This window comes from Vanessa cardui, chromosome 5 (assembly GCF_905220365.1).
Source record: "Vanessa cardui chromosome 5, ilVanCard2.1, whole genome shotgun sequence".
Classification (NCBI taxonomy): Eukaryota; Metazoa; Arthropoda; class Insecta; order Lepidoptera; family Nymphalidae; genus Vanessa; species Vanessa cardui.
The window spans coordinates 5,963,457-5,991,011 of NC_061127.1; the positions used below are offsets into that span (position 1 = coordinate 5,963,457).

Genomic DNA, 27,555 nt, shown 5'->3' on the forward strand with positions numbered 1-27,555 from the left:
AATTTACGGAATCCATATAGTCACGTTTCGTTTTGATATATCAGCTTTCCTAGTTTCGTATATCATATTTAATTACAAGAACATATCATAATTACCTTTTTAAACTCTTAAAAAAATTAATTTTTATTTAAAACAACCTACGGTTCTTGTAGATTATATTAGAAGATCTTGCAAGAATAAAATTAAGTATAATTTAACGTTAAGTATAATTAATATAATAAAAATATAAATTCCGTTTACTATTCTATAGAATCGATATCGTCACGCAAAGTTCGTTAGCGAAGATATGCTTTATTGTTTCTCAAAGTTCCGTTGCATTGTCTGGGACATTTCAGAGGCGTTTAAAGTAATACATAGACATTCTTTATCACCTTTCACTATGTACTTGCATAAGGCTCGATACCACTTGTTCTTGGCCTAGTTTTTGTGTCGAGTATAATAAAAAAATATTGATAGATCTCGTGATCTAAGAACTAACAAATATAGTTTAAAAAGAAAATTGTAAGTTTTCTAAAAATCTTAATTAATGGTATATTAATGGCGTGAAGATCATAAATCACCAACAATGCTTCCGAAAAAAACAAGTTCCATGGCTAATGAAGTGGCTTTCTAGAATTCGTTAAATATCATAGTTCATCCTAATGGTCGGTCCGAATAGTATAAGAGTTGGCAGTTGGGCAGAAAATCGCCGCAGTTGTAAATATCACTAGGGCAAACGAAATTATGTTCCAAGCAAAAATATCCGTATCACCTTTAAAGACCAGTTCGTAAAATAGATTCCTTAGATTATATTTTAGCATTTAATGTCAACTTATTGCATTTTGTTGCATTTTATTCCGTAATGTTTTGCTTTACTTCCCACTTAACTAAAGAAGAGGCGCAGTATGTAAAATATACATAAATACTGGATAAACTTATACGTTATTTTAATTGAGCTTATGTATTTAATATTTTGATAATTTTAATAAATGTAAATGTTAAAATGCTGTAGATATACATATTAATGTTGCAAATAAGAAAGAATCATTTTTTATAGCATTGCCGAATTTTTGTAACATCTTAAAAATCGTAATATTAAGTGAAACCCTACACAACATTGGTGCCTTGGTCCCCTAAATGTTAGTTCACTCGAGCTTTTATAACTTCTTTTCACTGGACTTTTTGTGTCCGTAAATGATTTTTTGTGCCTGTTATCGGTGACCAACTACTTCGCAGGTAAAGATTGAACGTATTATTGTGTGTACTTAAATAATAATTTATTTAAAAGTATCTGTTGAAATTTTATGTTGCCTTTATCAATTGAAACAATTATTTCAATAACACTTATTTTATTGGTTATTTAAAAATAAGTAGATATAATTTAAAGTTTTGACACAATAATGAAATTATATATTTCATTCTTGATACCTCCATGAAAAAGTGTTTAAAAATTACAACATTATGAAGAAGAAGTTATGACCTAGGGTCTGCTAAAATGAATAATAATGGCATGACCTTTTTCCTTTGTTCATGTTTATTTTATTTAAAGCTGAATCGCATGCTGACATGCAGAATGTTTTATCGTAATCAATATTTATATTTTAAAAGAATTAATTAGACCAATTTATGTACACAGGATGAGGATCTTACGAAATAAGTAATGTATCATTAATACAAGCGAAACATCATAATATAATTAACGGTTTTCATTAATACTTATTAGAAACGTTGAAAAAATTACATTGTTTCCAGGACGATGTATTTTAAATATGCAAACAAGCATCCGTCTTTAGGTTCAGTCGGTACCGGCGCCGCTTTGTTTGTTCACGTGAAGACAACTCGTTACAACGATTTAAGCCAACCAATAAACACAAGTCAATGACAAGCAATAGTAGTCCTTATTGCATATGCTTTAATTTCAATATGTCTAGACCATATGCTTTAACATGTATCGTTTGTATTTACAGCAGCTTACTTTGAAACTTGACCTAAAGTAAATGTATGGCTTAGTTACGCTAAACTTACTTTTAATGTGTATTTTTATTTTAGCTTTATAATTTTATATTGATATTTCATATCAGAGGAAGTTGAATAACAAAACGATTTCTAAAACTATTAGTAAATATGAAGGTCTATAACAATATACTTTATAGTTTATTATCATTTGATTGTTTAATATATGTCGATATACAAATGTAATAAAAGTTTATTTAATTAAGCTTTCGTAACCACTTTTAGATTTTTATTTTAACAATAAATATTATGTAAAACAATCACCGAGTTCGGAAGGTATTTGTTTGTAGCACGGAGTTATGGGCAGTCTATCTCATATCGTGCTCTCCTTGTTTATAGAGATGTTTGAATAAAAATCGAGGTTGTGACTTTCATCGATTTTATGCAACCACAGCACAATCCCATGCGTATCCGGCTGCGGAACAGAAGCTAAACTCGGGGAAAGTGAATTAATAGGGGAAAGTATCGAAGGATTCGCGAACTCGTTCACTTTGTTCGTGTCGACACGTCGCAAAATTTTCTATTTTATTAGTTAAAACAAAAAGGATACTAATTATGTACATTTCATTGAAAGGGCCTTACATTTTGGTAACTGCGGCTATTTGATATGAATGTATAACTATATTTCGAAGAAATGTTGTACTTTCGCATTCAAGATCATTTTAGTTATTGATATTGTTGATCACGCTAGATGTTGTAGCATGATTAAAAAATTAATATCATTTTAATGCTGTTTTTGCAATTTGTAAATCATTTCACATAGTATGTAGATTGTACCTATGTAGTATGTATGTAGCGTTCAAAAACAAGATCTTAATTAAATAACAACATCAAATGCGGTTAACCGGTAAATGGGCCGAACGGTCGACTCTTCAGAGATGAAATAGCAAATAGATGTTGCAGTTTGAATAACGTGATTGCCAATTGCACTATTACTCTTGATATAGATTTATGATCCGATTCAATGAGCCGGGATGGTTCACACAAAGTATAGCATCAAAGGAGATATACGAACAAGTCGTCTAAGTCTCGCTATACCGAATATATGTATTTTATTGCCTGATGTAAAAGCGTAAGAAAGTACGGTAACGTAATAACACGTACATGGAATCTATGAAATATATTCGTTTTCGTACGATTTTCAATAGAGTGTACTTTCCAAATATATCGACGGATAACTTTTTATGTTCTAAAAATACTTTAATCTTTGCCTTTTATTTTTTATCGATCGTTCAACTAAAGCTATGTTTTAATTGACGAAAGTGTGACCGCGAATTTAAATTATGCAATACTTTTTACGGGTCGTCACTTAATTGCGAATATGGCGCAGTTAACATTACGACATTTGATTCAACGGTGAAATTTTAATCTGTTTTACTTAGTTATATACGGTGATTGTGTTTTTTTTTTATGAGTATTATGTATAAGAAGGTGAAATTACATTTTAATCGATGTTAGAGAGTGAAAAAATGTATGAGTTGCCATTCAATTCCGATTTAACACAATGTTGGTTTCAATATACAATGAGATAGGAATGTAGCTGATACTATAATCAATATCGAATAAAGAATATATCTGCAAAAAACAACCGGTGTAGCGTTCTGTCATTTCATAGAATATTTGTGTTAATGTCCATTTCTATTAAAAGTCATTCAAGCAGCGTAATACATCATTAGTGAGCGTCAAGCTATTATCAGCCACTAATTTGTACGAGACTAGGCCGCGTGCTTTTCTGAATTGTCGTAACACACGGACCGCTTGAATCGTCCGTCTATTTATAATGCGACTAATCCTAATCGCTATGTGGCAGACAGTCTTGTCTGTCATAATATATTGACTCAGCTGGTGTGAATTTTTGATTAGACTGAATGAATATTAATTATAGCTACCATATTAATGTCTATAAATCTAATAAAAATTCTTGTGAAACAAAGACAAATAAATCGTTTCGAATGAAATCCCTATTTTATATGTATATTATATTATTTTCATTTATTACGAGTAACATCCGATTCTTTCTCGAATGGCGGTAGAAATCCGTTATACTCTGAATGCGTCTAGACGAGATAGAGCCTTCTGATTGAACGAGTGTCTCTGTAAATTAATCTCCGCGACGGTGTCGATGTTACACGAAACTCTCGAATATGTTATTAAATAAAACCATATAAATCAATAGTGGCAGTCTGTTTCGGCATTTCATCATTATTCTAATGTATCAATGATTCGATAACTGTAATGGGATAAGTAAAACTAAAATGTATTAAATGTTGAGGTTTTATACACCATGTTTCCGCTGTTTCGGTGTCAATGATTCAATACACAATAAAAAAAATTGCGTCACATTTAACTTTGAAATGTCGTTACCTTCTAATTTTATTCATAAACAGATATGTCGATCAATTATAAACATTGAAATAAAAATTAATTTATATATTTTCTACGTTTTTATAACATAAATTATTTTCTGTAATGAATATTAATGAAAATATTATATAAGTTAGTTTTACATAAATTAAGTATTTTTCTTGTGCAAGTTCGATCGACGAATTCATTCATTGACGTTTACTTCAAAGCATTCTCTTTTATTGGTGAAAGGTTCGATTACATTTTAAGTGACAAGATACGTTAGCAATTGTACTTTAAAGAAAGCTCGTTCTTGCAGCGAGAAATAAAATACATTTTCCTGTACTCGTTTATTTATTTATAGAAACCATATTGTTTTGCGGATATAATAACTCATAACAATGAGGTAACACTGTGTAAAGAAATATAATTTTTAATAAAGTAATTTGCTTTTTTTTTCGAAGCATGCGATATATTCAAAGAACAACGTGGCTATTTTAAAAAACACTGTTCATCAGCTTCAAATATGTTTTGCAAAATTTTACTTCTTCCTATAAAATGCACTTGACAATAATTTAACTCGCAAGATTTGATTAATCTAAGGTTATAAATGCGGAAGTACCTCTGTTTAACTGTTTGTCTTTTGCTCTTTTACGTTCAAATCAATGAACCGAATTTGATGACATTTGGTATTAAGCTCGGTTCAACTTCAAGGACATCGGTTACGTTTTTTGTCTAACAGCTCACGACCAAAACCTAAATCGTGAATGAATTCGTGGGCGATATCTAGTACATAATATATTCAACTGAAAAACCTATTAAGAAAAAAATTCCAGTACCAGACCTTCATAAAAGCAGGAAAGATCTTATTTCTTTGTAATTTACCTGTACGTATTCGTCGTTCAATTGAATAAATAATGCTTCTCGTTTTGATTCCTGTATTGAGCATTGAGATTTCTAAGCGACATTTCAAGTTCGTAAATAGGAATTCATCTCGGCACCTGCTTCTCTCGGCAAAAACTAGTCTAGACCGGGCGTAATAAACATAGTGCACTCGTAGGCATTGCTATAGAGGTGGAACGACGTAGCATCTAATAATTGTTACCACACTATACGATGTCGTCGACATTATTGATGTAGTCGAGTATTCTATTATGTACCAGATATCGCCCGCTCTTTGTGCTCGCGTCTTTATGCCTATCATTTTTAATATAGCTATTTTTTTATATTTTCTCATATAATTTACCTTTTTTATTGCTGTTTCATGGTGCTATTAGTTTAACCCAAAAATCAAGTGCAAATAACAAACAAAATGCCTTCACCGGATTTGTATAATCCGATAATATACCGGTGAATATTTATAAACGGAATTTTATGTGAAACGGACACAATATATAAATAAAATATATATGTACATGTGTATTATTTTCCCTTTCTCTTAAATATAACTTTTACATACGCATTTGGCTCTGTAGATACCACCCAAATATCATATTCTACCGTTAAACATCAATATTTAGTATTATTGTGTTCCGGTTTGAATGGCGAGTGAGCCAGTGTAACACTTACAGTTGTTACAGTTTATAATGTATATTACTATTGATCCAATACACATTCATACCTAATTACCACATGAAAAATACAAACTATATAATCCTATTATTATCGCTTTTACTCTGACTTTACCCACTGTTATAATTAAGGTCTTTATATAGAGATATTTATATTAAAATGTATTTGTTATTATAACTTTTCATCTAAAAACGCTCGTGTGCATAAAAACGGTACATTCATTATAAACTAACTCAGCTTAGTAACTAGTCCGGCAAAAAATGATTTATACTGCGGAATAAGTTTTCTTTGATCAGCGGCTGTGTATTTACTGGAGATTCGATATAGTGAACAAAACAAAATAAAAGTACGATGTAATCATATAACAGACTCGTAACTTCGCAAGCTCGTTTGAAAGAAACAATGAGGGTAAATTGTTAATGCAAGGACGCAGATTGGCATTCACTCAGCATCCTCCATTAATCTCTTTACTTTGATAGATTCGAGTGAGATGACTTAAACGTTTAGTTTTAGTTACATCTTGAGAACTAGAAAGTTAAGACTTTCGTTTAAGATATTTGCAGACTTATACGTTTAGTTGTTATAGACTTATTCGACTAGTCAAGATTTTCAATATAGAATGTGTGGTTAGACACAAGGAGTATTCAAAATTACTATCTTCATACACAAATGTCGATATGACAGTCTCGTTAGTGCAGTAAAGCTGTGGGTCCCGAGACCTCGGTTTTATCTTCCTAGAAATGCACAATAGTAGTTTGGTGTTAGGAATTTATAAGTTTTGTGCTCTTGTGCCTTACAGAGTACATAAAATCGTTAGTTCGTCATTTTGAATTATGCGTCTGAGAAAAAGAGGACATTAATGTATTCACGCGTAAATTACGTATTGCATTTAATATATTGTAATTAAATAACAAAGATGACGTGCTATTTGAAAGTAACATTTAATTTCTTAGTAGTTGTCGTGATACAGAAATTAATTTAAATCTTGTAAACGATGTTTTTGTCATCACAAACATTGTCTAGACGAGGAAGACTGATATCATGTCCCTTGGGGAATGGGTTGCCGACCGCAAATGATGTTAGCGCGTCGCTAGACCGTAGCGGGCCGAGCATTGTGCTGACTATGTCTACAGTGTTTGTAATTATCATATTTTATATAGATATTATTATAAAAACATTAATATATGATCGTTATATTTTACTACACGCGTTTGTGGCCAATGTAACCAAATTGCGCAGCATTTGATTTAGTCCGTCAACTATCTTGCTTATTTACTTGTGGTCTACTTTCAAATGTGCTATGAGACCGATACATATAATTGCCTTCAATTTGTGTGATTGGTTACTTGTCATTCCTTGCTCGAATACATTATTATTTGTTTATGTGCGATATTAAACTTGCCTGAGGAAAGTGTAATTATTACAATGCGATTTTATTACGAAAAAAAATAAAGCATGTAAACGATGCATTCATCATTCAATATAAGTGTACTGCACTGGAAACGTCTTTAGCACCATACAAAAATCTGGGTCCTGGAATAATAATTTAGCACATTAAGTAAAAAAATTAAATGCTAGAAAAAGGTACATAGTTACGGATGAGTAAAAATGCAGATTTTTAAATTTTAAAAATTGCGGCCTTACCATTATCCTCTTTTGCAAAAAGCTATGTTCTTTTGTACTATCCTATGTCGAAACGGGGTTGTCTAGGCATAATTTTAAAGAACGAATTGTTCGCTGGTAAATTTTGCCCCGGCGATGTTCACCATTATTTGCGACTTACTTTTGTTGTAGCGTTAGTGAATGTAGAATTTCTTTTGTGCATTGTGATAGATGATGTTCGGATGAAAAATTGGTTGACGTGGTACCGGTCCTTTATATTTCAATGAGAAGATAAGACTCGTTTTTAGATAAATTACAAAAGAATGATCCTTCATAAAAATATGATATGAAAAAGGTTAATTAATGATTAAAAAAATAATCATGATAATAGTCTTAGACTTATATGTAAGAACATGAATAAGAATATACATTCACAAAGGCGGGCAATAAACAAAGAAAATTTTTCATTAAAAATTCATATTAGTTGTAATGGATGTATGCGGTTGTTTTATTTCGCCACGAAGCGTTAAGTATTTGTATGAACCGTAATTATACGATGATGTTTCTTGACGTTATAATATCACTGGTTATTAACTCTCAGACACCTTATTTAATTTTGCTCAACCACATTTAAAATTGCGTAGTTTGCAATCAGATCTGTAATGCTTTAATTATTCAAGTACATTTTTTTTGGAATACTTTACAATTATCTAGGTTACTGTGACATAATTTTGACGTTCTTGTAGATAGATATCTTTAATGATTTATTTAACTAATATTAATTTGATGCAAAATAAAGCATGTTGTAAGTCAATGTATATGTTTAAATTTAACATTTAATTTTATTGTTTTAATTAACGCGATAGTACATTAGTATCAAGTAGTTTATTAAGAATTAATTAACAGTTTCATGCTTAATTTAAGTCAAGACTTAATGCGTCTTTTAATTAGAACAAGGATATCCTTCTATCAATTAGCAGGCAGATCAATTGGAATATGTTACATTTATCTTGTAAATTCTACGTCAGAGTGAGACAAAATAATGTGCTATGAAGGTAAATAGTGATGCTGCATAACAGTAATAATAATATGGCCTGGCTCTTTGCATTAATCATAATTTTATTAACGCAAAGATACCAGTACCACATAGTCACCCAAGAGACTATGCTCTAAAATAACTTCTTTTACTTTTAATTTGTTTATACCTATTCCTATATTTTCATTCCATGTATTTCTGATACACGTGAAAAGTAAATCTAAGCGTAGTACGTGTAAGTGTAGGCGTATGTAATGTAGTGACATATTTTGTTTTATATAAATTGCGGTCGGACTATTTTATTTATATATATAAAAAAAGAACATAAATATTATGATGATTTAAATTAATCCTATGTGCTATAATGTTAATACCGTCGTATCTAATTTAGAAAATCACATTCGTTCATATGTCGTTGTTTGATTAGTCGAATAATGTTTCAAAAGCGATTATTCAGATCGTTTCATTCCCAGTCAATTTGCGGTTTGCCTTGTCGCTGCGGTCTGACTCAGTCGAGTCAAAGAAATGCGTCATAATTTGTTATGACGTGTAAGTGGGAAAAGCTTAGCGTGTCGTGGCAATATATTGCTTGGGTGCTTTCAAATTAAAATCGACAAATTTATCACAATTTTTCCGTCTAAACGCTTTACTAGCGATCGCTGTTTTAGTCGATTTTAGTTTCAATTATGATATCGTTTTTCTTATAAATGATTACGCCAATAAACTATTTTTTAATTATTGACAAGTTATAACAAAGTTTAAACCAAATTGTAAGTTTTCTATTATTATAAATTTTGTCTCATTTCATTTGATCACTTGAAGATGTTTGGAAAAGTGTTTTACGGTATTTACCTAATGTTTATTTTTTGTTATAATTTACATAAAATTAGCTTTTGAGACTGGAAGTACAAAAACGAAATGTTGCGTGTTCGCTAATGTGTTTGCCGAATTCAATAATGTGCCCTTGTTAATGTAATTATTTCTAGAACATACGACAAATTAGGTACTAGGTATCATAAACATGAATAACTTAACAGCTTAGTCGATATGATAAAAGTAAGAATTTATAGCATTGGCGTTTATTGAAAATATTTTTTCTTTATTTCTAGCAACTCAAAGATGAGCTCGGTGAGGTGGTGGCCGAGCTGGAGGCCCTCGACGGCCAGGAGGAGTGCAAGCAAAATAGCAAAGCCAAACAGATGAGCATAGGCAGGAAGAAATTTAATATGGACCCTAAGAAAGGTGAGGCATTTTTAACGTTTACACATTTTAATATAACAGATTTTTGATGTGTTAATATTATATAAGTGGTGATTTTTTAAAGCCATTCTATATTGCATAGAAGTAGCCGTCATTTTCATGAGTCTACTGTGAGTTGCAACTCATGTAGAATATTAACCCGTGTTAAATATAAATTCAGGTCTTTGTTTCATAAAGAAATATTGATCGTTAACGTAGACTATGTATGAGCCGACGTGATATCGAAATATTACACAGTTATTATGGAGGGGTTTTGCTTCATCGTTTACATCATCCAGCAGGTGCGCCGTTCCCACGGACGGACAATCTGTATTGTTGACATACACGGTAAATCGACTATGTTAGCATTTTTACACCTGTCATGTGAACGCGCAAACCCTACTTAAATTGCATGAATTGTTCTCTATGTATGTCATTTATATAGAAAATAGTAAGTGGGTTAAGTTTCTTTAGAATTTTTAAAATTTATTGAACGACACAGAAAACTTGCTGATATCACTTGAGAATGAAGCATCTCTGATACCGATACTTAGCTTCCCGTTGACTTAACTCCTCTTGACATAACCGAACCCTTCCGTCATTGAGTACCATTCAAAGATAACGAGCGTCGAACATTGTTGAAATACAGCCAATCAAAGGAGATATTCAAACGGCTTACATTTGTTAATGTCTAAATATAATATCCGTTACGTAAAACAACTTTATGCAATAAATATCTATTTAGGTAAGTCGGCGACGCGATGTATTTTTTTCAACTATTATGTATTTCAATCTATTGTTCAGATCTGTAATCGTGGTTCTCATTGTTAGCAGCATTTCAGGGATTCATTAAACATACGTAGAATGCTTAGTCTGAATGCGTCGTCTCTAAGGATTTCGCTCTAAACTCCCTCTTTAGGTTAAAAGGTTGTACTTCACAATGCATTCAATGAAATATCTAACATTAAATTGAGGCCAGTTGTACGTCTCATTTAAATTCTTTTCAGTGAGCTCTCTTTTATAGAAAATCCTGGAGACCATCGATGCTATTAATTAAAATATTCACAAAGTTCGCTTAATACCGAGATGATTTGTGATGTCTTTCATATATACTAGGAATATGGTATTACATTTTCTGTCAGAGTCCTGGAAACTAACATAAAACAGGATTGTATGCAACTTACTGGACATAAGTGAACACGGTTTTTTATCTCAGTCTACAATCGATTTCATTTGAAATGTTACATATTTAAACGTACTGAAAATCGACCTTGAAATTTGCCTCTACATTGATATTTAATAATCAATTTAGGTATTTATATTTAAAAATAGATTTAAAAGGAAATGGACATTGACATCCGATTGGTTGTTCGTATGAATGCAATTTATATAAATGACTGGTCGCCCATTGGTCAAATTTAAACCGTTATTCATTGCTAATACAAACATAATGGAAGTTTAAAATACATTATTTTCAATTCCAATGATATTTTGTAAGCCTGCCAATAGTTTGGAGATTATCTGCAATTGAATAATTTGCGCGTTTATTTATTAAAAATATAAAAGATAAGAAGAAAAAAAGACTTTATACCTGAACGAAACATTGCCATGATTATGGATAAAAAATACCCAAGGTTATTTAAAAAAGGCATTATGTATTTAGTTTTATGTTTGACATGTGCATATACACAATATGAACGTAAAGTGAAATGTTTTCGTTTATTTAATATTATGTTATTCTAACTCATTGTTTAATTTTTGCATATTACAATTTATCTTCATATAAACCAAATCCGAATTCCGCCTTCTTTTCAAAAATAAAGCCAAGTTATTATAAAACAATTTATAATCTATCTATAAGTATTAGGTAATATATATTTGTTAGTCTGTAACGTACAAAGTATGTTTATTTATTATCATACAAAGTGCGTTTCTAACTCTATTGAGTAATCTAACTGATAGATTGCATGTGCAATGCACATGTATAATGCAAACAACACATTATGATGACGACTCTTTCCTCAGGGAAATATTGGAAGTGGTTCAGCCGTTCTCTAACTAAAATTAGTTGTATAAGGCATTCGAAAATATACAACGCTAAAAGGATATACATAATCGCTATATTGTATAAATTTTATACATTGAAGTTATGTTTCCTGTATGATATTTACTTTATTAGACGTATATAAAATATTTGATTCAATTTTTAATGTTTATATATTTTTATGTTATAAGTAGGCTAGCTAGCTAGCTAGGTATGAAGGGCAAATGTGACGTGGTGACCACTTACTAACCAAGTCGGTTGTGTTGTGTTGTCGGTTGGTAGGTGTTCACCACGTCCCAAAGATATTGGCGCTGGATGAATATGAAAAAAAATTAATTACTTAACTCATGTGCGATCAACTTTAAGTCCTTGTGGAACTGAGATGTTACGTCCCTTGTTCCTGTCATTACCCTAGCCCAATCACCCTTCAAACTGTTGCTTAGCGTTAGACTATATGGCGGGTGGGTGGTATCAACAAATAATTTGTTCTAAAATTTCTTTATTAGTCTTATGTATATTTTTCTAAGAAAGTTTTAAAGTAAATTGTATGGGACCTAAATTATTCTTGGTAAATGTGATAAAAAACTAAACAAGAAAGAAAACAATTGCTACACTTTACCTGCCTGCCATGACGTCAACGTCTGCGTGGCTGATTAACAATTCCTCTGTTCCTGTAATCTTGAAATAGTAGCAGCGTCTAGACACGTGTTTATTTATACGTATAGAAACTTACAATGAGTAAAATAAATATGGTTACGTGTTAAATATTCATAACTCAGAGTTTATTATATATTATTATTAAATTAAATGTAAAATAACTCTGAAGAGATAATACTTTCTTAATATTATCATAAGTGTTATCTTTGGTAAAGTGAATTCATCAGAATCGGCCTTTATGTATAAGAACGAAGGAGCAACATCTGGACGCATTCACGTCTCGGCGCGGGTTCATTTATCATCATTAATATTGTTCATCAAGGTTAATAAAATCACTGCATGCTCAGAATTCGCGCAACGAAGTTGTTTCAATTTGGTAATGAAGGAGAAACGTTTGCAACTCCTAACAAGCGAGCTCGTTATTTTTGTTGCCGTCCCTTTATATAAACGTCCGAGGCAATTGGTCCTGCATCTATCTTCACAGGATAATTTATCATAGTCATTTCCAATTCTGCATGGCTCGACGTTATGAACACACGTAACGTAGGAATAGTGACTATAAGCGATTATACATCTATTTTTACATCATTATCTCCGAGATAATTTAAAATATTTTTTACCATTATTTCAATATAGTTAGGTATTACTATTTTGTATTACAAATTGCTATAAATATGAACCTTAATTAAGGAAACATCCGTTTTATTCTTTGGTTTTTGCAATTTCCGTTTTTTATATTTATTATTTATATTTTATTAATACTTGTATTTCGAGTGCTTGACAACCGACGCCTTCCACGTCTATTGAATAAATCTAAATAAGGAAGGCGTATGACGTCAGAAAGGAACTTGATTCAAGGATCCCGTGACGTCAAGCTGATAAAGTTTTTATGCCGTTATATTAGCAAACACGCTTATCTATTGACATTAAACGTTGTATAACCGTTCTTTAAATTTGTGAAGAGTATTTACGTCAGTCTTGTGTTAACTTGAAAAAGAGGATACCCTTTTATTTCAAATATAAAACTCGTTTTATAATAGATTTGTTATGTAAGCCTACAATGTATCCGTAACAGACGCGAATGCATTATATTACTATGGACCTACATTTTGAATAAAAACGTCAGCCAAGAACACCTTTAAATATCTAACCTGTATAATAAGTGAGGGGGCAATGACTACAATACATAAAATCAACTAAAATAAAACCTCGTTCGTGATTGAATGAAGATTCTGGTCTATTCAAGGTGTGCTTTGTCGGGATAAAATTTACATTTTTATTAAATTCTTCAGAATCAAGTCAAAGAGCCTTATATGAGTACAGAAGCTTACGTGAAAAGTTAATAACGTAGAATATTTTAGTATGGCATTCATACGTGTGAGAAAATTTTCACGACATGTAGATGAAGGACTCGATCTAATAAATTTTTGATTCACTTTCCACATGACAATACATGCTTATTTTATGGATTTTTTTTTTAGATATACAATCATTGTTATATAAATTCCCAACATCATGCATAAGCAATTTTATTATTAATGTTACACCATGTAATATAAACATTGTTAATGTTTTTAATTTTTTGAGAAAGACGGTTTCTGTATGATGCCAAAAATCCAATTTATGTTATACGCATTAGTACTATGTCAATCGGATATACTTGTATTGTTTGTATTTATTGAAGGGTGACAAATTCGGCTTAATTACTACCACAGTTTATTCTATTAGTTTTTATAGATGGCAACACAGATGTAATAATCGGCTAAATGTTTTCTTATGTAAAGACAAATTATTACTAAATAATAACATACTACCTGGTGGTTTATTTGACCTTTCTTAATATAGTGCCATACAATGGAACATTAACGGTGGTTTTTTTCTATCTAGGTATCGAATATCTATATGAAAATGGACTATTGCAAAGGACACCGGAAGATGTAGCACAGTTTCTCCATAAAGGAGAAGGGCTTAGTAAAACAGCGATAGGAGACTACCTCGGCGAGCGTTCGGACTTCAACGAGGCAGTGCTCCGGGCATTCGTCGAGCTACACGATTTCACGGACTTGATACTTGTACAGGCGTTAAGGTACGTTACAAGGGTCGAGATAATTGCTTGATTACAAGAGTGCTAAGTTAACTTTAATGATATAGTCGACTGTAAAATTATAGTTGTCCATTAAATTGTGTATTGTTTTGAATCATTCCTTAGCTGTATATGTGGTTAAGTTTATATAAAAGATGTGGTTATAATTTTAATACTTGTATGAAATAATGTTATATATAATAATATAAGATTATTCATTATTATATATATAATAAATAAAAAAGAGCTGAGATGGCCCAGTGGTTAGAACGCGTGCATCTTAACCGATGATTGCGAGTTCAAACCCAGGCAAGCACCACTATATATATGTGCTTAATTTGTGTATATAATTCATTTCATGCTCGACGGTGAAGGAAAACATCGTGAGGAAACCTGCATGTGTCTAATTTCATCGAAATTCTGCCACACGTGCATTCCACCAACCCGCATTGGAACAGCGTGGCGGAATATGTTCCAAACTCTCTACTTAATGGAAGAGGAGGCCTTATCTCAGCAATGGAAAATTTACAGGCTGTTTACTTTACTTTATATAATAATAAACACTTTAAACATTGTGAAGGAATTCGTTTAACAAAACGATGTCCTGATTGCAGACAGTTCCTGTGGAGTTTTCGTCTGCCCGGCGAAGCGCAAAAGATCGACCGCATGATGGAGAGTTTCGCTCAGCGCTACTGCCAACTGAACCCCGACATATTCACGAACGCGGACACGTGTTACGTGCTCAGTTTCGCGATAATCATGCTCAACACGTCACTGCACAACCCCAGCGTGAAGGACAAGCCGACGCCGGAACAGTTCGTAGCCATGAACCGCGGCATCAACAACGGTGGCGATCTACCTCAAGAATTGCTCTTGGTAAGTGCACGCTATAAAGCATCCAACTTAGTATTGGTCCCGGCTTCGCACGGGTACAATACTGATACTAAATATACTACAGAATTTGTTTATTTACGACATCACATCAGAAACATCTAAAATTATCAGCGTTTCTTTACTATTATTTCCATGCATTATATATAAAAACCTTCCTCTCGAATCACTCTATCTATTTATAAAAAAGAGCATCAAAATCCGTTGCGTAGTCTTAAAGATTAAAGCGTACAAAGGGACATAGGGACAGAAAAAGTGACTTTGTTTTGTACTATGTAAAGATAATGAACACGTGCGATCTCTTTTATTAGTAATATAATATACGAATTATTTTTGAAGTTTTTTATTCCTAGATTTACTAATATAAGAAAAAAAGTCACTTTAAATATTTAATCTATATTAATATTATAAATGTGAAAGTAACTCTTGTTTGTCTGTCTGTCGCTCTTTTACGACCAAACCAATGAATCGAATTTGATGAAATTTGCTGTGCAGCAAACTTGAAATCCAAGAAAGGTCATAGGGAATTTTTTGCCTTACATATGAGAACCAATCTCCTAAAATAAGAGCGGAGCCACGGGGGATAACTAGTATTACATAAAATTAAGAATACAGTACCTCTGTGTTCTTACTTTTTCGACGAATTAAATTTATGAATTTAAAATATCAACCGTGTCAATACGGACTAATGAAATGTAGATAAAATGGGTCATTGTGTTGTTTATTTAATGGTTATTAAGATTAAAGTGATTATAATCGGATAAATTATATAAATTCTGATAAATGACATAATTGAATAAAATTGATTAGTTGTTGATTTGCAACATTTACCGTTACGTGTCCAAGAGGCCTAGTCGAGTTTCCTCACTTCGCATCTCCCATCTAACTAACGGTATAGAAAAATAAAATTCCGAAATACATTTGCCTACATTTGAGGCTTATATATATTTTAACAGTTAACTTATTATAAAACTCAAACATATTAAATCGAATAATAAATATTTTTGTTTAATAACTTCCATTAGCAAAGTAAATAGTTTTAAGTTATCAATGTATTAGTTCGGCCTATAAGATCAATAATGTAAAGTCTGTAAGAAATAAATGAATAAACAAAGGAACGACCGAGAAAACTACATTTACATAACAAGTAAAACAACAAATTATCTAATATTTGTTAACTAATGTATTTATTAAGAATGAGCTAATTACTTTGACCCAACCTTGTTTATTTCGATAAAATAAAATAACCCTTAATGACGCACTCTGATAGTGAAACGCTATAGATAGTGGTGACAATAAAACAACTTCTTATCGCTACACTAGTCTGGGCTCGCGATTTGTGCCTTGCGTTTATTTCTATCTATATTTTATTCGTAATCGTTTATTGGAAATTATAAGAAAAATACAATGGTATTATTTTAAAATAAATTTCGATACAAAAATAGCCTTATTTAATTTTGACTTAATTGAGTTTTTCTTCAGTGTAATGTCTATAATGTTACAATTTTTGTGATATTAAGCCATTAAACGAATCGTAATGATATGTTTCACTATCGAAAATACCGGTTTCTACAATTTTATAATACTTATAGCTACTACATTGATAACATTCTGTTTGACAAGTTAGTCGTGGCACGCTGTCCGATACAAGTAGGTTGATTGTCAGTTGTCGTTATATTGTTTAAAACTTTATTACTTGATCATTATTGTGTCGGTAACTGGCTCTTGTTCTCTTGTATAGTAATAACGCCCAGGCATACACTTTTACTTTCATAGTGCCGTGTAAAAGGTTAGTGGGCTAGAATAATCACAGCTATTAGCGACTTTGGTTAGAAAGGAATGGGTAGAGTTAAAATACCGTGTAAATGGTGGTAGGGCTTTGTGCAAGCCCGTCTGGGTAGGTACCACCCACTCATCAATTATTCTACCGCCAAACAACAGTACTCAGTATTGTTGTGTTCCGGTCTGAAGGGTGAGTGAGCCAGTGTAACTACAGGCACAAGGGACATAACATCTTAGTTCCCAAGGTTGGTGGCACTTTGACGATGTAAGGAATAGTTAATAATTCTTACAGCGTTAATGTCTATGGGCGATGGTGACCACTTACCATCAGGTGGCCCATATGCTCGTCCGCCAACCTATACCATAAAAAAAAAATTGCGATTGTCGATCAAATATATTTAAATCATAACTCGTGTTATTTTAATTTTCAGTCTCTATACGAGTCTATAAAGACGGAGCCGTTCAAAATACCGGAAGACGACGGTAATGATCTCATGCATACCTTCTTCAATCCTGATAAAGAGGGGTGGCTGTGGAAACAGGGTGGCAGGTATGTTGTCAAACTTGCCTCTTTTATCTTTAAAATCATAAAAATACTATATGTACTATATATTCTTATTTAACGAATTTATGTTTTATGGCTTTACTTTTATAAGCCATTGTTCCACTAATGAAGAAATACCATCTCTCGTATTAAGACCTTATTCCGCCAAAACGCTCATTCCCCACCGAGCACGTCATTATTTATAATAAACCCCATACATCTTCAATTAGTTAATAATTGGTGCTACTAACTAACTGATGAATTTTGCCTCACAATCTTTAAGTAAAATTCTCTTGTTCTAAGCACTGGACAGGTGGAATTAACTTATGTCTCAGTTTAAAATTATTTACAAATCCACTACCCAGTTATTAAGACTTAAATATTTCATTGAACTGGAGCAAAGAGATAGTTAATATGAAAATTAAATTTCCATGTATACAGAGTATTAAGAGTATTGAGAGTATTGAGAGTCGAGATGGCCCAGTTGTTAGAACGCGTGCATCTTAACCGGGTTCAAACCCAGGCAAGCATCGCTGATTCAGTTGCTTAATTTGTCTTTATAATTCATCTCGTGCTCAGCGGTGAAGGAAAACATCCTGAGGAAACCTGCATGTGACAAATTTCATAGAAATTCTGCCACATGTGCATTCCACCAACCCGCATTGGAACAGCGTGGTGGAATATGTTCCAAACCTTCTCCTCAAAGGGAGAGGAGGCCTTTAGCACAGCAGTGGGAATTTACAGGCTGTTGTTGTTGTTGTTGTATACAGAGTAGGCATCAACTGTGAATCGCACTCGCATAGCTTACTAGACTAACATGACGATTTAATTATTTCAGATACAAGTCCTGGAAGAGACGATGGTTCATACTGAACGATAACTGTCTCTACTACTTCGAGTACACGACGGACAAGGAGCCGCGGGGCATCATTCCATTAGAAAATATATCTGTAAGTACATAATATTTGTAAACATTGTAATTGACGATATTAATTATCCATTAATTGATTGATATAAAAATATATCCAACATTTGTGAACTTTTATCGTGATTCTTCTAATCGTATCGTAATTGAAAAATGCTTTGTTTCATCATTTACAACAAGATTGTATATTTTTCGATCTATATCTATTCTATTTAAGAGGATGCAGAGATAATTGTCAGTATTTTTATTACCTTATTTGTTGAGTCGAATAGTATAGTATGAGAATGAATTGAATAATATGACAAAGAGGTAGTCTAGCACAAGAAAAGTAAAAAAATAAATGTTGTGATTTGGAGTTTTGAGAAAAGCTCATTTTTTTTTAATAGTATAAGTTAGCGGACGAGCATATGGGCCACCTGATGGTATGTGGTCACCATCACCCATAGACAATGAAGCTGTAAGAAATAGTAATTCCTTACGTCGTCAATGTGCCACCAACCTTGGGAACTAAGATGTTATCTCCCTTGTGCCTGTAGTTACACTGGCTCATTCACCCTTTAAACCAGAACCTACCCAGTATAAGAGGGTGGTACTTACCCAGACGGGCTTGCGCAAAGTCCTACCACTAAGTCTTTTACATAAATGTTTATTTATCAAAGAATAGATTGAAAACTATTTTTTATCTCAAACGTTAACATTTTTAGTAAATAGCTTAATTAGTACAAGATTAAAAAGATAATAATTAATGATTATCGAGATTTAGTAATAGTTTTATAAGAAATGTGACCTGGATTATCTACATAAGCTTTGAGGTCTAAATTAATGTTTCCCAGTTATGACATAATGCATTTGTAACCACTTCCTATATTTGTAATAGTAGAAATATATGTTTATGTATTTGCCTTAAATAAGTTTATTAACTTTTGTTTTTTTTTCTATATTTTGACTTGTAGGGATATTACAAGTCGCTTCACTCGTTTTTATTATTTTTTTATAAAACTGCACAATATAGATACAGTTTACTTCGCAGAGTACTCAAATCTGCTACTCGAAAACGTATTACGTATATCGATATTTTATTACTAGACGTGTATACGATGGTTCAACTTGTCGTTAATCCGAAAATAATGCTGCTGAAAATTTAAATGAGCATTAGGGTTACTATTATGATGAAGACGTATCGTGGATTATAAATAAATTTATTCTATAATTGCATGGGAAAAAAATCTGAAGAACCGATCTTTTGATTTTAATAAAAAAAAAATTTCGCTTTAGCGAAACTGTCCAAATTTTCAGTGATTGAAAAATATATTAATTTTGTTTAGACTATATTTTTTAAAGGTAATACGGACTTTTATATTTTTCTTATTAGTTTGGACTATTTTCCATACAAACTTTCATCATATTATCAGAGGGTTTATTTCTAATTAAGGACAAATGTCAAAAATCCTTTCCTTATTTAACAACAAAATTTCATAAACAATTAATGTACAAAATTTCATCAAATTACACCTAATTATGTTTTTAAGTAGATTAACCGTTATATAAATAAAACAGAATATCATATTTGATCAATTATGTTTTAAGATTATTTTTACATTATTAAGGTTTGGAATATACATATTTTTTTTTATCATGGTAATGTATTAAAAATAAGTAAGATATTTTGTCTTTTTTTTTTTTTTTTTTTTAAGTAATATAAGTCTTTTATTGGCTCTAAGACACTGACGACGACTCATTGCAGGTGCGCGCCGCAAGCGACCGCCAGCGCCCGCACTGCCTAGAGCTGTACGCCAGCGGCGGCGCCGACCTCATCAAGGCCTGCAAGACAGACTCCGAGGGGAAAGTGGTTGAGGGCAAGCACACCGTCTACAGGTACCCTACGATGCTATTACTATATCTAAAGACCATACAAATATAAAAAAAAAAATATGAGACAACATCACATACATTACTCTGATCCCAATGTAAGTAGCTAAAGCACTTGTGTTATGGAAAATCAGAAGTAACGACGGTACCACAAACACCCAGACCCAAGACAACATAGAAAACAAATGATAATCTACATTGACTCGCCTGGGAATCGAACCCGGGACCTCAGAGTGGCGTACCCATGAAAACCGATGTACACACCACGCGACCACGGAGGTCGTCAATAATGATAATGATATGATAATAATGACTTGTATTTTTAGTTAAAAAAGTCCCAGTGGTTAGAACGCGTGCATCTTAACCGATGGTTGCGGGTTCAAACCCAGGCAAGCACCGCTGATTCATGTGCTTAATTTGTCTTTTATAATTCATCTCGTGCTCAGCGGTGAAGGAAAACATCGTGAGGAAACCTGCATGTGACTAATTTCATGGAAATTCTGCCACGTGTGTATTCCACCAACCCGCATTGGAATAGCGTGGTGGAATATGTTCCAAATCTTCTCCTCAAAGGGAGAGGAGGCCTTTAACCCAGCAGTGGGAATTTAGGCTGTTGTTGTTGTTATAAAAAAATATTTTTATAGAATGTCTGCGGCGACTGCTGAGGAACGCGACGAGTGGATTGAATGTCTACGTCGCTCAATAAGTCACAACCCATTCTACGATATGCTCGCACAACGAAAGAAGAAGGCTCAGCACAATTTGCACTCCGGCTCGCACTAGCGCGCACCCGCCCGCACCGAGCGACCGCCAGCGCGCACGAGCCCGCACGAGCCCGCACGAGCCCGCACGAGCCCGCACGAGCCGGCACGAGCCCGCACGAGCCCGCACCGTAGATACCATAGATACCAAATTAGTGAACTGTACAAGAGTTGAACTCGGCCTACCACGTTTTAGAACACAAATTTTGATTCGTAAGAAGCTAGAGTTTCTTTTTCGATCTATACAAGATGATATAGCATCGAAGACTTGTTTGTTACTGTGGAGTATAGTTCTCTGATAATACGAGAAAAATGAGCGATGCGAGAGGCCGATGTTAGATTTGTGTGTAAATAAATAATTGAAAAAGTGATCACAAATTAAATGTGTAAGTGCGTTAACAGAGGAATGGATGGATGAACTGAAGAGACATTCTGTCGAGACAACCTTTTGAATTTCATGTCTTAGTTGTCAGTGATGAAATGAAAATGGTTTTACATTGGTCAAGCAGTCGGAGTAATATATACAGTATATATCTTAAAATATACAGATTGGCAAAGTACAAGGATATTCATTACTATGATTTTACATATGATATTAAAACAATTTTGGCCATCAGCGCAAATCATATAGAGATAGATTTAACTTTGTATTATTGTGAATTAAATTAAATTGATATTATGTTAATTTTAATAAGATTAATGTTCGTTCTCTGGACTACACTGTCTTGAATGAGGTGTAGAGAACAGAGCTCAGAACAAACTTGTACATTTTTATATATATCATTAGTAGATTTTGAAGCCGCTTCTGTTGGCAGAGATATCAGTTACCGGAGTCAAACAGTTTTCAAGGTCCTTGTAACTGTTTATTTATAACGTTGAGTGTAATTTAAACAAAACTTATATATTTTGCACTGATGACCCGATTGTAAGAGTGCAGAAAATCATGTTCAAGATGTAGACGTCCATCTAGATATAGCGGCATGTCTTATAAATGATATGTTACGGATGAAACCCGTTGCAGGATTACTAAAATAATTAAAAAATTAACAATAATTTGATGACTATGATAAGTCATAAGTTGTTAGTAATTATGCATCAGATTTTATTCGTAACAATGAGACAACATGAATAAAATTGTGATATTTACAGCCAATTCTACGACAAGTGATTATAGTTGTAGTTGAAAGAACAATATGTTCATACATCATGGGCCGTAGCTCGTGGTCGGTGTTTATTGTCCATGTAAATAACAAACGCAAGACTGAAACATATGTAAACTATTGAATCTTGAATCGATTATATCACAAAATAATTTAATAATTTCATATTGAATTTATATTCTTCTTTTAAAAGTTTTAAATGGAATTACGTATAGTACGACACAAATTAGATGTAGCATCGGAAAATGCAATGGAATGAAAATAAAACCGATTACTGCCGATTTACACAACCAATAGAAATAGCTCCCTATCGCGCCATTCGACGCTATTCGTCGCTATAGATTCACGCGTCAGACAAAGCAAGTGCATGTAAATCGACGCGTCATATATTAGGTCATATGATATTATAAGTTATTACGTTGTTGTAAAGATCATATTCGCACGAGAAATAAATATTGATAATTTGGGATAGCGTACTCAATTCGTATGTGATCGGTTTAACGAATTTTGCCGATTCGACATCTAAGTTGTGTCGTACTATAATTGTTTATAACTTCGCAGTCGTATGAAATGTTTGTATATGTTTTAACAATGTTGGTCGTTTTATGACATGATCGATGAGAGATACCGTGGATTACCGCCCTTCTATTGTAATAATTTGCGATTTCTTATTTCAAGTATAGAATGTGATTTTTTTTTTTCGTAAATATATAGATAGGATTTTACAAATTTATTGATGCTTCTCGTTGCTTTGACAATAATTCGTTTGTTACAATGGTTTACCGTATAAAGGTCTAACCATAGGATTATGATACCATAAATATACACAATATATTCATTAGTTGAAATTTGTATTCATTGAAAGTATTACATCATGTAAAGAAATGATTAGTGTAGCAGTAGCTTTATTATAGTGTAATATAGTTATATTAAACCTTATTATGTAAATATTGCTTAATAGTTGATTTGATTAGAACGTAAGAGGGTTAGGAAATTGTTCAGAATATGTTGTTTTATATTTCTCATATTATTTTAAGATTCATACGCGAATGAGTCATTTTTTAAAATCTACTTTATATAATATAGTAATTATATATACATATAGCTGATTACAAGAAAATATTTTCCGTCATAATGCTGTAGAATTTGCCTTAGTACTTGGGAATACTTTTTTTATGAACTTATTGGTACCGCTAAACGAATATGATAATTTCATTCATTCATACATTCGTTCATTCATACATATGTATGTAACTAATACTCTCGATCTATACAATCCTCAGTAAAAACTTAACTATCTGATATAAGTTGTCATATGAGAAAGCAGTAATAAACTAACGAATTTTAAAAACTGGCTGACCGGTTCTGTGCATACTAGTTATTCTCAGCGGACCAATAATTCACTTTTTTATAAATTTCATAACATATTATCAAAGTTATTTATATAACATACTCAATTTTTATTTCGGCCCAAAAGATTTAAACTCCTTTTAAAATACATTTATTCATAAAAACTTTTGCTTACTTTTCATTTATAACTTTTCTAAACACAATAAAGTTGCTCTGTATTCTTCACATTTTACTTTATATAAGACTTGCGTAACTTGGGGCCGAAAATAATAATAGCTTAGTTATTTGCGTGTCGAAGGAAAGACGAAAATTAATTTCGTTCTGTTGCAAGTTTAAATGAACATTGTTTATTGTTATGCAAGAGTGTGTCAGTCGAAAACTTTTGTATCGTTGTAAGTATGAGAAAAAAATGAGTAATTTATTTATATGTTGCTAACTATTCATTGTTCCATGCAATATATAACGTCACTTGCTTAATGGTAGCTATTGTTTGCCTATATAACATATATGAACAATTGACACATTTTTGCATAACATATTAAAGATAAATGTAAATAAGATTTATGATAAAGTCTAGGTTATAATCACATATTTAGGGAAAGGTGCCTAACGATCTGTAATTATTTAAGTTAGTTTAGTTACAATAAAGCTGTGTAAATTTGCGTAAATATATTAATTTATCTCAATCGTAATTGTAATGATTTATATGACAACGGATATGTGCATAATAATGATGTAAATAATTTTGTATGAAAGAAATACATTATTATCATTATTTATTGCGTTGTTTTTTATTCTCGTCTAAGTGATTATTGAATAATATGTTATTATTTTTATAATCTTTATTACCCAGAAAATAGTACAAACTATGGATAACATAACTTTGTTTCATAAAATTCTTCAGTTCATTTCACATGCTGTAGCATTGAATATGATCTGCAATAATGAACACACGTGAGCGATTGCATTCCATTAAAGAATTTTGCCACTATTTAATAATTAAAAATGAAAATGAGAATTGATGCGATTACGTATAAAAATAATAAACTAAATTGATATTGAGAAGTTAATATTAAATTTAGAACCACAGACTCATTAATTGCATAAAAGTTCGCTATAAATCAAAATCAAAATAAACTTTATTCAAGTGGGCTTTTACAAGCACTTTTGAATCGTCATTTAACAATTAAGTGAAGCTACCACCGGTTCGGAAAGTAGATTCTACCGAGAAGAACCGGCAAGAAACTCAGTAGTTACTCTTTTTCAACATTTAAAAAATACAAAGTCATGTTAGTTAATACAATTATTTAAATTAACATAACTTTCGAATTAATATTTACGATAATTATACAAACGTCTTAGATTAAATTAAATGAAAATGTCGAGACTGACTATAATCTATATAAAAAAACAATATTTCCGAACTGCAGTGAAAGATAAAATTATAGCCGGGAAATTAAAATTATTTAGAGTAAAGCTTGAATTTTTTTTGTGTAATTTAAATATTTTTTGTCAATATTATAGATTAACCTTTAAATTCGGTGAATGTTTCGTAACCATAAATGGATAATGGATCGTCTGAACAATCTGTTCAAAGCGTGGCATTACTTTTTTACAGATCATTGACTTGGATCAACGAAGGATTGCTAGCAATTTAAATATAACCTTACCCTTCTTAGATTTAACGGAAGTTTTGCAGGTTCAGGTTCTTACAAAAGGAGACTTGGTAACGGCAGAACTCTGGCAACCCCATGTCGAATGACGACCGATTAATATAATAATACGATAAAAATCGCATTGGAGCAGCGTCATGAAATATGTTCCAAAACTTTCAAGTAGTTCTCAAAAGTAAGGAAGGCTTCAGCTCAGCAATAGGAAATTTACAGGCTGTACATGTTGTTGTTATTGTTCATAGAGATTGTATTACTTTATTTGCCCAAAAAACACCAAATATTTATAGCTGTTAACGTTAATTGAGTGCCAGTTGTACATATGCAACTGTGACAGTGTTTTTGGGTGAATAAAAAAAAGGTTTAAAATTTTACTTTATTTTAGGCCTAGAAAACTGTTTATTTTGCAGAAATAAATTTTTTTGTGGCTACATATTAGGAAAATCAACATTTCGAAATCTTATTTTCAAACATAGTAGAATACCCTATTGTTTCAACTTCCTTATGGAACGTTTTCTAACGACAGTAGACATCAAAAGCGAATAAAGCGGCAGGAGTAAACACGAGAACACGAACAGCAGCAAATGGTTCAAAGCTGTTTGCAGCTCACCTATAAGCTCGCTTAAGATTTGCGCGTGAACATCATTAATTTATTTATTTGACAATAATTATTACAGTGGGATGTTTCGTTTATGGTGTGGGGTGGCATTTCGATGATCGGGCGAAAAGACTTGTGTTCATCCTTAATTCATCGTGACGAGGTGGTTTCAAGGCATTTCAACACTTCATAACAGAGGTTTTAGAAGTGTGCTACCTAATGGGATTAGTAGGAAAAAAAAAATTTCAATGCAAGATAATGCCCGACTCCACGCCGCTGCACAAGTCAATATTGACAAAACAAGACAATATTGTCAGCTCGCACCCCGGATCTTACGCCTATTGAGTTTGTTTGGGACATTAAAACAACCACAACAACAACAACAGCCTGTAAATTCCCACTGCTGGGCTAAAGGCCTCCTCTCCCTTTGAGAAGAAGATTTGGAACATATTCCACCACGCTGTTCCAATGCGGGTTGGTGGAATACACATGTGGCAGAATTTCTATTAAATTTGTCACATGCAGGTTTTCTCACGATGTTTTCCTTCACCGCTGAGCACGAGATGAATTATAAAGACAAATTAAGCACATGAATCAGCGGTGCTTGCCTGGATTTGAACCCGCAATCATCGGTTAAGATGCACGCGTTCTAACCACTGGACATTAAAAAAATCTGTTATATGCGAGAAATCCTGTGTCCAAAAGTACTAACACCAGCAGTTTTATAAGATTGGGATAGTATTCCTTCACGACCGTTTTATAACCCTATTTATATTTATAATAATAATAATAATAATAATAAGCCCCCCGAAACCCAACCACACGTCCTGATTGACCATCTAATCACGTGGGGGGCGGACACACGATAATTAAATTACTGGCGTGGCAAACGTGGCAATGGTAACCCATTTAGTATGGAGACGCGTAGTAAGAAGAAACGTATAGGGCCGCTACCCGGGGGCGATCGCCGGGGCACACCTGGAGCTGGCGCTGGGTGTGACAGCATGCGGACCGTCAGCGGTGAGGAGTTGAGCAGGCGGGCTTCTCCCGATAAATTCCACACTACAGCCGGTCGTCGTGAGTTGAACAGGCGGGCTCACGGCGTTGATGCTACAGCCGCTACCGATGACGAAATTAACAGACTGACAGACAGAACAAGTAGCCCAATAGAGCCTTATAATAGTCCTAGCACTTCATCATACACACCCTCCGTCCAGTCATCACCTTCCACTATTAGCTTAAATACAGAACCACACTTACCAGCTTTGAATGTTGCGCGGGAGGCGAATGCCTTTTTGCCCGCGTCCACCAAGGCTGGAAAACCGAGAGTTCGCATGAGATGGAGCAAAGAGGTAAACTCATTTATCATGCGAACATATTACTATATTACCAATTTAGAGACTGACATGACCACATATAGACAGAAGATGCATGAAC

The 27,555-nt window shown here is 32.8% G+C and overlaps 1 protein-coding gene across 5 annotated transcripts in view; it reads left to right on the forward strand.

The window, feature by feature from the left end:
- The window catches only part of LOC124544557 (cytohesin-1), a 39,346-nt gene extending 14,717 nt beyond the window's left edge, over window positions 1-24,629 (forward strand). For all 5 annotated transcript variants that reach the window (XM_047123155.1, XM_047123152.1, XM_047123153.1 and 2 more), the window contains 7 exons: window positions 9,655-9,787; window positions 14,373-14,571; window positions 15,183-15,444; window positions 17,673-17,791; window positions 18,624-18,735; window positions 20,455-20,585; window positions 21,224-24,629. In XM_047123155.1, coding sequence (XP_046979111.1) covers window positions 9,655-9,787; window positions 14,373-14,571; window positions 15,183-15,444; window positions 17,673-17,791; window positions 18,624-18,735; window positions 20,455-20,585; window positions 21,224-21,362 — 1,095 coding nt within the window. In that variant the 3' untranslated portion in view covers window positions 21,363-24,629. The remainder of the gene's footprint in view (window positions 1-9,654; window positions 9,788-14,372; window positions 14,572-15,182; window positions 15,445-17,672; window positions 17,792-18,623; window positions 18,736-20,454; window positions 20,586-21,223) is intronic.
- Window positions 24,630-27,555: the final 2,926 nt, after the last annotated feature.